This window comes from Ambystoma mexicanum, chromosome 7p (genome assembly GCF_040938575.1).
Source record: "Ambystoma mexicanum isolate Mex_15411 chromosome 7p, UKY_AmexF1_1, whole genome shotgun sequence".
Lineage (NCBI taxonomy): Eukaryota > Metazoa > Chordata > Amphibia > Caudata > Ambystomatidae > Ambystoma > Ambystoma mexicanum.
This window is the reverse complement of record NC_090939.1, coordinates 102,512,505-102,525,922: the sequence shown is the minus strand read 5'-3', so window position 1 is coordinate 102,525,922 and position 13,418 is coordinate 102,512,505. Positions and strand designations below refer to the sequence as shown.

General features: G+C 44.2%; 1 protein-coding gene across 1 annotated transcript in view; it reads left to right on the top strand.

Annotated features, from left to right (window-relative positions):
• LOC138525735 (V-set and immunoglobulin domain-containing protein 10-like) overlaps positions 1-11,783 on the top strand; it is a 437,483-nt gene extending 425,700 nt beyond the window's left edge. Inside the window, exon 4 of the mRNA XM_069635883.1 lies at positions 10,884-11,783. Coding sequence (XP_069491984.1) covers positions 10,884-10,888 — 5 coding nt within the window. The 3' untranslated portion in view covers positions 10,889-11,783. The remainder of the gene's footprint in view (positions 1-10,883) is intronic.
• Positions 11,784-13,418: the final 1,635 nt, after the last annotated feature.

Genomic DNA, 13,418 nt, shown 5'->3' with positions numbered 1-13,418 from the left:
GCCAGGTCGCGCCACCCGAGGGGTCGCCGGCGTATGAGATGTATGTGAAGTACGGTGTAGGGGCGATAATGTTTTGTGAGAATTGGCATAGGCAAACCAGAAAAGAGGAAGATCTGCAGTGGCCGCATCACGGGAGTTTTGAGATTATGAGGATAGATTACTTGGAGAAGGGGTTGATGAAAAAGAAAACACGTCCTGCAGTATTTGATATCCTTAGGGACTGGAGAAGGGAAGCTATGCTTCGTTGGAAAAGTAGAGAGAAGAGTGCGCGCAGGCATAAATCAAAAGCAGAAAGAGTGAAAGAAAAAGGAGGAGGAGTGGAATGATAGTTTGAGAAAATCAAATAGACGTGGTCAGTTGAGTATAGATAAAATATGCCCACAACAAGAGTTGCATTCAACAGATGAATTGATAAATAAAATATTGACTGATATGAAGCGAGGCCCAAGGCCTAAAAAGGCCGCGCCAGTGACTATTGCTGAGCCCCCTCCAGCTGCTCAGCCCCACCCTACTGATCAAATCCCAGCACAGCCACAATCAGCGCCTCCCATTAGCCAGCCAGCGCCGCAACAGCCACTTCCCATTCCCGTTATCCCATCTGCACCTCCCTCCCAAGAGATTGTTTCTGTCCCATCTGCCCCTCCAATAATTGAACTTGAACTCATTGAAACGAGAGAGGGGACCGGACAAAGTGGATGCGCTAGAGTGACCCGTAGTGCGATCAGCAAGGAGAGAAAACGAGAGTTGCAAGAACAGGCAGAGATGTATATAAACGGGAATGATGAAACGTCAACGCTGGCCTCGATGTATGACTTCAGGAGGAGCAATGAAAGACAGGTATTGTTGGAATGCATGGGGGAATATTTAATGGTGAGATGGAAACAGTTAATTGGAAGGCTACCGCCGTAACAGTTGTTGGATTTGAATGCATTAGCACGTTGTAGAGGGAGAGATGAAGAAATAAGGGAGCATGTAGACAGACTTTTTGTATTTAAGAATGAACTTGATGATGAATATGCTGAAATGTTTGCCACACCGGGGAAGAGGAGTAAAGATATTAGGGGAGATAGGAGGGAGGTGGCAACACCATATGTACAGCGGCGATTTCTGTCGTCGCCAAGACAAACGGGGGATAAACTAAAAGTATGTATACGAGAGGCGTTAAAATGGATTTCAGATCCTAGTATTCCCACAATGGAAATACATGAGATATTTGATGAATACCCCTTGCCAATAAAAATAGAAGCACTACGAACAATGGTTGAGGTGCTACTTCAGCAAGTGGCAGGACACAATAGAGAGAGAGGAAACGCACAAGGCAGAGGTAATTCGAACATGCATGGAGGGCCTCTGGGACTAAATCAGTGTGCGTACTGCAGAGAGGAAGGTCACTGGCGAGCGCAATGTCCACATTTACAAAATAGAAATGGGCATGGCCAGAGAAGTCAGCATAGGGGGCATCCAGGAACAAATGGGCAGAATAGAAACAACATGCAGCAGCACCAAAATAGCCAAGGAAATGGTACCCAGAATCAGAACCAAGCGTAGAATCAGACTGCTTTTACCCAGAATCAGAGCCAACAGAACACGCAACATGGAAATAGAGGAAGGGGCGGGAACATTTTTGATACCCAATCAAATACGTACTATAGTAATAGTAGCGATTACACATCGGATGATGTGTTATTTCCTCAATAGGACAGCCCAAGACATGGGTCGGAACCAGTGTCTATTCCCGTGAATCAAAAATTACCCTACGTAGAAATGAAAGTGGGGAATAGAGAGCATAGCTTTCTCGTAGATACGGGGGCACAAAAGTGCTCGATAGACCATCACTTGGTTCCGGAGATACCACTGTCAGGGCAAAGAAATATTTCAGTAGGGTTTGCAGGTACCCTAGTGATCAATCCAGTGTCCCAACCAGTAGCAGTGGCATTAGGTCCATTCACTGAATATTGTCCATTTCTCTTAACAGACAATTGTGGGGAAAACCTTTTGGGGTTAAATCTATTGAAAAAACTGAGTGCAATTATCCATTGCACTCCAGATGGAGTGTTCTTGACAATTTCGCCACAGAATGTACCAGTGTCTGAGTTTCTGTCCAAACCTTTGCCAGGAGAATTGAGTGAAGTGCCAAATTGTATATGGGCGATGAATGACAATGATGTGGGATGTTTGAAGATTTTGCGTATTCCACAGTACAAAATTTCAGCAGAAGGAGAGAAAGAATTGAAAAGTATTGTTTCTGATTTGGTAAAATTGGGGGTGATTGAAGAGATTACAGGCAGTACATGTAACAGTCCCATTCTCCCGGTGTATAAGAAAGGAGGTAATGAGGTACCATATAGTTTCATAATTGATCTGCGCGCACTAAACAAGGTAGTAGATCCTCAATTCCCATTGGTTCCAGATGTCACCACAATTTTGACAATGATTCCTGCCTCGGAAGAGTACTTTAGTGTTATTGACTTGAGAAATGCCTTCTTCAGTATTCAAGTACACAAGGAAAGTAGATATCTGTTTGCCTTCACATTAGGAGGGCGATCATTTACGTTCACGCGCATTCCACAGGGCTACACAGAGAGTCCGAGTATTTACAGTAGAGCATTAAAAGAACAGCTAGATATGCTAGAATTACCGGCAGGTTGTGTATTGTTACAGTATATAGATGACCTATTGATCGCTGCTGATACAGAGGAGATTTGTAAAAAGAGCACTGTTTTACTGTTAACACACTTAGCAGTGCATGGCCATAAAGCAAGCTTAAAGAAATTCCAATATTGTCGAAAGGAGGTGGCTTATTTGGGCTACCTACTTTCGAGAGAGGGGAGAAGACTGACGCCAGAGCGAATAGAAAGTATTTCTGGTATGCCTATTCCAAAAACACAGAAAGGAGTCAGAGCTATAATAGGCATGGCTTCCTATTGCCGGCAGTGGATTGTAAACTTTGCATTGATTGTGAAGCCAATGGTGGCATTGACGAAAAAGGATGCTGTGATGCCCTTGCAGTGGAATGAAGAATGTCAGAAAGCATTTGATCTGCTCAAAACTGCATTGTGTTCTGCTCCAGTTTTGGGCACGCCAAATTATGAGAACATTTTCAGATTGTTTGTACATGAAAGTGAGGGCTGCGCGTTGGCTGTTTTGACACAGGAACAAGGTGGAAGAAATAGGCCATGCGGCTATTTTTCATCCGTGCTGGACCCTGTAGCACGCGCAGTACCACGTTGTTTGCGAGCTGTTGCAGCGGCTGCTGCGTCAGTGAAACAAACCGAAGGAATGGTATTGGGGCACACCTTAATTTTGATGGTGCCACATGCCATAGACATTCTATTAAATAGAACACAGAGGCAACACCTCACCTCTGCTAGATTGACTAGATACCAAATTGTCCTTCTTGCACCACACATTCAAATTATGAGGTGTAGCGCTTTGAATCCTGCAGAATTAATACCACTACCCACGGAAGAAATAGGTGAGAATGAATCACCTCCCCATGATTGTTTAATGGTTACTGAGGAAGAAACGAAAGGAAGAATCGATTTAACAGATACCCCACAAAAAGAGCAAGATGGAGAACTGTTTTGTGACGGCTCCTCTTTTAAATTACCTGATGGCACATCAACTGCTGCCTATGCTATCACTACATTGAAGAGCATTGTAGAAAGCAAAAGAATCCCCTACAACTCTGCACAAGCAGCGGAGATAATAGCGTTGACTAGAGCCTGTGAGATTTCTGAAAATGTGAGTGTAAACATATATACTGACAGCCAATACGCCTTTGGCATGGTTCACAATTTTGGCCGACTTTGGGCTGAAAGGGGTTTCTTGACATCACATGGAGCCAGTATTCAACATGGCCCTTTGATTGTACGATTACTGTCTGCACTTACGTGTCCGAAGCGCCTAGCAATAGTAAAAGGCGAGGCGCACAAAAAAGTAACATGTAAAGTGGGAGAGGGAAATGCATTTGCAGACAGGATCGCGAAGGAAACGGCCACTGATTTGAATACCAAAATGTTGACAGTCCAGTCTGAGGAAGTGCCCTGCATGATAGAAGATGGAATTACTACTGTCAAAGAGATGCAGGCAGAGGCCACTGCTGATGAAATACGAGGGTGGGCTGAGGGCTCTGCTGAATTAGATCTAGAAGGTTGTTGGGTAGACAAGAAAAGTAAAAATTGGATGCTGATCAACTTTTATGTAACTGCAATGGTCACGATGGCCCACAGCCCTACCCACATTTGTGCCGAGAAGATAGTTCAGCATCGAACCACAGTATGGGAGAACACACACATAAAGAAAAATGCCGAGAGACTGGTCCAAAATTGTATCACCTGCCTACAACACAATGTGGGGAAGGGAACGGTAACTCCAACAGGCAGTTTTGGCCCTCCCTCTATGCCATTTGAGGTAATCCATTTTGATTTCATAGAGATGGAGAGGTGCCAAAACTTGAAGTATGTCCTAGTGGTTATATGTGCATTCAGTAAGTGGGTGGAAGCATACCCATTAAAAGACTGCACTGCGATGAGCACTGCAAAAGTAATGTTAAAGGAGTATTTCTCCCGATTTGGTCTGCCCCGTGTCATATGGTCAGATAATGGCCCACATTTTGTGGGCGCAGTGATATTACAGATTTGCGCAGGTCTCCAGATTGATAAGAGATTCCATTGTTCTAGACACCCCATGAGTGCCGGACTTATTGAATGCCACAACGGCATTTTGAAGGCCAAAATAAGCAAAATGTGTGCAAGGAACAAGTTGAGCTGGGTAGATGCATTACCGCTAGCGTTACTGTACATGCGCACATCTGTGCAGGCAACAACTGGGCTCTCCCCATACCAGATAGTGATGGGGAGGCCGGCGAATGTTTGGTGTGCACCGCAGCCAAAGCGGATAAGGGAGCTTGAATACCCTGTGCTCAGCATTTATTGTAATCTGTTAATTCAAAAACTGCGTTTGATTCATCAGCAGGTACAGGAGGCATTACCAATCAGATACACTGGTCCGGGGCATGCACTGGAACCCGGAGAATGGGTTCTGATCAAGAATTCTGAGAGAAAAACATCACTTGCACCCAGATGGCGTGGACTCTACCAGATACTTTTAACAACGCAGACCGCCATCCGTGTGGACGGAAGGAAAGCGTGGATACACGCAACCCACGCTAAAAAGGTCCCATCACCGTCCGAGAAACTGCCTGATCGAGACGACCAGAAAGAGACAGCGGTCCCAGAAATGAAAGACACTGTTGCCAGTTCTTTGCCACAAAATCTGTCTGATCCTGAAATAAAGCCTGGAATGAAGCCTGAAAAGATTGCTGTAAAAGAGGAAGGGCAAAGAGTGCCCCAACGTTGTCCAGCAGAACCTGCATCATTGCTGGCTGACACAAAACGTGTACCACTTTGGCGCCCACCATCTTTCATTGCACCGCAGCCTGAAACGAAATCTGCATCATCACTTTGGCGCCCATCATCATCTGTCATTGGCCACAGGCTGACTCCGAGCTCGAGTCTGAAAGTGCACCCGCACTATTCATTGATCACACGATACCAGGAGCAAGGCGGTATAATTTGCGGAACCGGAAGAAGGAGTGATCAAATCTTCATTTCTTTTTATCTGTGTTGCCTCTGTTTCCTATTGCAGATGAAGTAGCAACCGGAGGCCTAGAGGAGAGCGGTGTGAGGGTTGTGCAAATCGGACAACCCAAGAGCGAGGCTCCTCGGTCCTAAAAAATCCATGTGCAGATCACCCCTTACGGACAAGAGGGGCTCACATGGTACGAAGGCAATTGATAACTACTCTGGAGTTCTTTGAGCAATGTGCAAATGCACAGAGATCTTGGCCAACGTATAGCAATCCAGGCTGCTAAGAACTGGCAGAACAGACTGTTGACATTTACTGAACTTATTGACATTCGAATGAGTGCAGCGAGAAGAGACCTTCGCGATGAACATTGGTGGAGAAGATGAAAAGTGAGAGAAAAATGCCGGAACCAGCTTTTGCCCCCTCCTGCACCACTGCTGATAATGAGTTAAATATAGAGACTGGAAGGTTACACAAAAAGAATTGCTGAAAAAATTGTATGCAGACCTTAACGATAGTGATGTGCGTAATGAGCATATTAGCCCCAATAATGACCGTACTGGTATTATGGTACTTGGAAGAAATACACCCCTTAGACATACCCTTGCCTGTTGGAAACATCTCCCCTACTGAAAGCCTGGTTCATGTAATTACTTACACTCTGTCCCCAATGGAAGAAAGACACAGGGAAGGTTATGGGAATAACACATTACTGCTAATAATGAATATGACTCACTCAATATTGAGAAAGAATAATTGCTGGGTATGTTTCCACTTGCCGCAGCATGGTGGGAAAGGAATTGGTTGGTATGTGCAGCCGTTGCCATTGAGTTCTGCATGTTACGCATCCTTGAGTGCTTTATATTATGGGAAATGGAACGAAAGTGAAACTGGTCAATTAGATAGAACAAATATGAATGAATTAGAAGAAATTATTATGAAACCTGTAGGTTGTTCTATATTCCAAAAAACACGACTGATCACACCAGTAGTGATGCCACAAGACAGACTATTTGTGCCCTATAAATCATCTGTAATTACATTTCATAAGAACCTAGAAGGAAATATAGATACAGTGCCCCCCTCCTATACTGTAAATTACAGTCCCGCTCTGTCCCCTTTTGCCTGAGAAAAAAGGGTTCCTATTCGGTGGGGACATTCACTAGATGTATGAATATAGCATTCCTTGATAAGGAGGTAGAGCCAGTTTATGTAGGTGATCCTGTTTATTTTATATGTGGAGAAAAAGCGTATCCCTGGTTACCTAGAAACTGGGGAGGTACTTGTATCTTGGGATTTTTGTACCCAGGGGTATTCCTTTTCAAGAACAGCTCATATAGCAAAATTGGCCAGGTCAAGACCACAGCGAAATGAGGAAGGAGGTTTAATCGCAGCGGACATAGCAAAATCATTCATACCATTTTGGGGCCAAGCAATAAACTCCTATAATATAAAACTGTCCAGAATATTAGAGAAAACAATAAATGGAACAACAGATATATTATACAATATGACATTAGAGGAAAAAGGAATTAGATTGATGACACTCCAAAATAGATTGGCTCTTGATGTAATCCTGGTTGATCGTGGGGGAGTTTGCAAAATCGTGGGATCAGCATGTTGTGTATTTGTAAGCGACTCCTCCCCTACGATTTTCGAAGCGATAAGAAAGTTGCACGTTTTAAGCTCTGACCTTCACCCCCCCACCCCCGAAGGGAGTTGGGAATTGAACATAAGCGCCTGGTTCTGGGAGGTATTATGCTCATGGAGATAGAAATTATTTGCGATCCTTGTAGCAGTGCTAGGAATATTCATGACATGTTGTTGTTGCATACACTGCTTACCCATAATATGTACTGAAATAAGCGAGGAGTGTGTACAGATGGTAGAAAAAAAGAGCACTCCTAAATCAAGTACTCACGGTAATCATGAATTAAAGACAGTAAAAGAATTCATGTCAATCAATATTGATGACAATGAAGAAGAGACCAGTAGTGTGCAAGATTCAGAATCAGAATCAGATACTTGGTCGGAAGAGGATGCAATGTACGGATGAGGCGTTTGGCATACGGCCAAAAGGCGTGTTTGTCAGTCCAGAAAAAGTAGACATCCCTCAATCATGAGGCAATGTACTTTGTTGGCCGAAGACCAACCGCCTCATGTGTTTAGTATTAGAAATATATAGCCATAAGCTTGACTAAAGTGCGGCCATTTTGAAGTGACTGAAATCGCCATTTTGTTTTCTAACATTTGCCTTTTGCCATCTGTTAAAACTGCTTTGCTGAAAACTTATTCTGCTCCACTAGTACATTATTGTTCATGCATAACGCAAGGCCGCGAGAGACTTGTTGAAACATAACGCAGCAACCCAGACAGAAATGCCCAGTCTCCTCCCTCACAAGTCCTTGGAAGTAAGCAGCGAGGCATTTTAATCAGTACACAGGGGCCAGTTAGTCTCGTTAATACAGTAGAAATGTTAGAAGCGAACATTAAATGGCTTAAATTATGCTCTTCTTTGCGGCCCCCCTTTCCAGAGCCCTGTAGAGCCCTGGAGAGCAAGTTGACCCCCAGTACACGGACAGAAACTAGGAGATAGCGAGGCCTGGAATGTGTCTCTCCCCTGCACGCAGCTTGTTTACAGAGAACAGAAGCAGTGTGTTCTTATAACAAAGAATTGTGTCTGCAGGCTCATGAAATTGCAAACTGTTGCTAAATAAATATCTGAAGGTGTCATACTCGTCACAATTTTCAATCATCGTACCCAATTCAAAGGAAATACATTATGGGTGGTATTGAATGTGTCACCACTGATTGTAAGATGCCTGTTTTGCATATATGTAACTGTTGTACGATACTCACTCTCTTGCGTCCCCCGGGTTGGCCAACTGAGACTATTTGCTTTGCAATAAACCCTAGCTTTTGGGAATACAACCTCGTGTCTGGCGTATCAGTTTGTGTGTGGTGACTGTGCCTTGTTTCCATACGCAAGGGTCCCTCAGGGGCCACTTCAGCCGGGCACCGGAAAATATTGCTCTCCATTCCCTTTCGAGTCCATTGGACTCAACGGGAATGGGGAGGTCGGATGCACCGGCACCATTCATGAATGGTGCCGGTGCATCCGTCAAGGTCTGCAAGCGGGTGCCGTTCCGCCCGCCAGGTCAGACCTGGTGGGTGAAAAGGCACCCGCTCGCAGAACTCGTAGTTTGCCGGCTTAGAAACAACGGTACCGGCAAGCATACCCGTACCGTTGTTTCTGGACCGGCAACCTCGTAATGACCCCCATTGTCTTATTGTCAATGGCACACAAGCCGTTGTAGCCTCTGGTCGTGTCTGAAATGAAGCTGCTCTTCTGGAAGACAGTTACCCTCATTACGAGTTAGTCCCAAATTTAAACATGTGATTTGTCATTCATGTACGCTGAGTCAGTGATTTACTGACTCAACAGAATTATGCAAATTAAGTCAAAGAAGAGATCGGCGTAACACGTATTGGCCATCTGTCTCTGAACATGTTTTTGGTTCACAAGTTCACAGTAGGGCATAGAGCATGGGTGGACTGGTCAGCTGGAAAACTGCTTGGTTTTAGCGTTGGACTTCCCTAACTCAAACCCATAGTCAAAACCATTTAGTCGATTACTTTTCTTTAATCGCTTTTTCTTATTTATCCAGTGATCCTTTCCCCAAAGACTGTCTCTTACACCAACAGTGAACCTTTCTCTGTGATTAGGGGAAGTTCTGTGGGGTTGCTCCACAGTTTCCATGCATTCCAATTTTGCCCTAGGTATGCTCACTGTTGGTATGGCTGCGTATAGCTCCTTAACACCTAAGGTACAATACTAGTCTCTTTCAGTGCTAATCTAATGTATTAGAAAGGATGACAGGTGCCAGGCCATTTTAGTATCTCCCTTTATATTGGTATGTTCATGCTTCAACTGTCCATGGTCAGTGTCACAGGTATCATGTGTCTCTATTTTGAGCATTTATCTTCATTCCCTCTTTTGGGTATCACTGTGGATCCCTTGGCACTAATATTAATCTGTCATTTGTATAGTTATTGCAAGGGCGGTTTGGCACTGCCTATAGTATTATCCTCAATACAAAAATGCACTCATTTTACTGTCTACAGAGGGATTAAAGGCTGAATGTGTCCTGCTGGTGGTTTTTAAGAGCTATTTTGCTTACCAAATGCACCTGGATGGGGGGGGGGGCTACTATCTAATGCATATCTCAGAAGGCCTTGTGAAGAAGCTCGTAGCTATGGCTCGATGGCCGTACTTGGAGACCAACTGTTTTTTTGCCCTTTCTGCTGTGCATGTGGCATATGCAGAAATGCAGCTGGAGGTTGAAAATGCATACACTCTGAGGATCCCCCCCTTCCCCATCACCTCTTGTGGATGACACCGCTACAAGTAATGTATAGCTTAATTATGACCTACCCAAATTTGAGTGCTAAATGATCCATGATTGCTCTGGGAGCGGTGCACATCCCGTCATACTTCTTTCTATAGGCTCTTTGCCACATGCTCTGAGAACCCCTTGACTGCCCCAAAGCCTCTTTTTTCAGCCACTCTCCTGCACTCTAACATTTCTGCTAATAATGACCAATGGGTGAGACTAGAAGAGACAGCAGCTTTTGGCCACATTTGCGGGTTGTCACCCTGCGTGCACAGTTCCAGATCTGGTCATAAACATGAGGAACCAGTCCCCAGCTCGGCCATCCTAGAACAGATAACTGGGCCGCAGCTTGGAACCTATTGAACAGAATCCGCTTTCACTGCCCTATGGAACCCAATCTAACTGGGTCAAGATAACCACCACCCATAACTCTTTTCCAAAAGTGCGGGACGGGCCGGCCAAGGGCTATCTGCTGAAACCCACACAAACAAGGGGCACACTTATTGACACCAATGCCTTACAGCATGAAACTGATTCTGACACCCCTAAACGCTGCACTGACTCATAAACTCCCAGAAACTTTGTTGGCCCTGAAGTCCATGCATGACACAAGACCGTTTTAGAATTTGTCGTACATTGTGTTCTTCAGCAAGAACATTGTGGAAGAAGCTTAGAATGGTCTGACACATCCCTGATCCTAGTAACCAGAGTTAATCATCAGGATTACATCATCTCAACCATTTGATCGTGAACCAGGTCACATTACTTGATTGCAAGGTCCTATCTCGTCCACAGTGCAAGCAACGACAAAGAAAGATTTATTTGAGAATCTAATTGAAGACGCTGTTATAATTGATTTAATCGCTATCTGACACACTTTCCCATTCTGTTTCCATACAGCATAGCCAGGCACACGGTCAAAGAATTGAAGACCTGAAGGCTGTCCAATATCCTGTCAACTGACGTTCTGCGTGTTTTGTGACATTCTGCAAACACAAAATAAGTGTGAAGTCCTACAAGTGCTCATGGAAAGGATCTTCAGCTGCCCACTGGTGCCGGAATGAAGCACACTTGCTCCATGATCCAATCTGAAGCCAAAATAAGATGGGCGGCACAGGAACTTTAATAGGCTGCCCAGTGCTGTTCATGCCTGCATGTACTAGGTTTATGCTGTGAATATGTGTGCTGCTGTGTGGTTATGTATATGTGCGGGATTAATAGGAAACACAGTGCAGACAGGAACTATGCAATCATCCTCCTAGCTCTAATAATACGCTTTCATGCCACTGAAACTCTTGGGATAGATTAATTTGCCCATAGAAGCAAGCCACGTTGTGATGCTAGCTTTTCGCCATCTCTCATATCAGAACACCCTTTCCTCAATCATACTTCCAATAAGGATTTAGCCTACCAGACACAAGTTATTCAACCTGTCATATTTTTGATTGGGTTGTTGAATAATCTCCCCTGAACTTGGAACTTTACTTTTATACCCACCTGTTCAAGGCTGTCAATGTAATTAGATGTCATATCTTGGGCTCTAAATCAATGGAAATGAGGGATCCAGTTTAGGTTCCATGTTTCTGCTGACAAAGGGTGTTTGGGTGGAAGGATCCCCGGATACTCGAGTGTTAGGTTTCTGGGGTATTTACCATGGTTTTGGGAAATGTTTGTTTCTTGCTTTGGAGTTTTTCCATGTCCATATTTTTTTATTTTTCTTACCGCTTGGTGTATTTTCTTGGTTTTACCCAATTTCCAGATGACAATATTCAGCTGCCACAATAAATGCATTTTCTTTTAGTATTGTATTATTTTGTTCTCTCACGTCACATTTAAGACACGCACCTGTCTTTTAAAGTTTATTAAGCATTTTGGCCTTAGATTACAACACATTATATAATAACAAGACTAAAAAGCTCATAGAATCTATGCAGACAATATCAACAAAAGATTTAAAAAAGATGGACTGGACACACACATAATGCTTGCATGTTTTATTAGTCCAATTAGCACCAAATAAATAGGGCAAATAATCCAAGGACGTGGCTGCTGAGTCTCAAAATATGTAAGTTACCATTGCTGGGAAAGGATGATTTAGTCAAGAGGACACATTGGCCCCAGCCCAGCAGGAACCACTTTTTCCCCATCTGGGAGGACATTTGGCATGAGGTTTCTTCCAATCCAGTTTTCAAACAATATAAAGCAGGCTGTACTTTTCCCCTCAGTTGTATAAAAACCTTCAGACCCATCTTCCCTTCCTCAGTTCATAGTCTGATAAATCACTGTAGATTCTACTCAGTCTCCTGTTCTGCCTTTGACCTAACTCTAGGGATACTTTTTCTTGTCTGCCCCACACCGTAGCAAATTCTTTTACTGCCTGATGATAATTTTTGTTTGAACGCTTGGTGATTTTGAGCCAACTAAGTGCCCGTTCGAAAAGAGGTGCTACCTAGACCACAGTGGCCCAGGCCGTTCAGTGCCAAAGGTTGGTGCCAGCCAGGATTTCTTAAACATTGAGGTCAATGTCAAGATTTGCAACTGAAGGAATGGCCCACAATCCTTTGCGCTTGATGCCCAAGCACGGAGTTGAGGAGAATAGGAGAACTGTTGGTGCCATGCCTGACCTCAGGAACATTATGGAGAGGCTGGGGAAATGACCATGCACTCTGGAGATCTTGCTGGTACCTACATTTAGGGACAAATGTTTTTCCAATTAGCTTGATCTGTTAGCCTTACTTGAGTCTCAATCTAAGGACTCTGCAGATGGCTACAGCTTCTATATAATTTGTAGTTCAGATCTTAGGCCCACCTACATCCAATTCGGGAACTATCCCTGTAATCAATGCTCTCATGGAGCCTAAAGAAGAATATTCTTTTACCAGACTTTGGGCCTCATCATGAGTTGGGCAGTAGCCCTTAAATGCGGTGGTAATGGTATTACCACCGCATTTAAGGGTTGGCCCTATCACGAGTTGGGTGCTAAATCGGCTGTTTTCCCTCCTTCTTTTTTCTGGAGGTGAAAATCCCTGTTTTCGGCGGTATTACAGCCGGCTGTATTAGCACACAGTATTAGCACCGAAAATTCCCCATTGGATCCAATGGACCCAATCAGGAATGGGGATTTACCGTTAAGGCCCAACCCGTGATCCGGTGGTAATACCACCAGACCGGTCGGTGCTAGGGCTATGACAGTCGGTGGTATTACAGCCGGGAATACAGCCCATCTCGTGATGAGGCCCTTTGTCTAAACTTGTCCTTCTCGCTGTAAAACAATTGGAGACAACTCTCATCCTATGTCTATAAGGATCCATGCTTCAGCTGACTCAGCAATTGTGTCCACACTCTGCCAACCTAAACACTTTGGCTCCTACTGGATCTCCTCATAAGGATCAAACTAGTCACAGCGTGCCTGAAAATTGAGCCTGCAAGCTCATA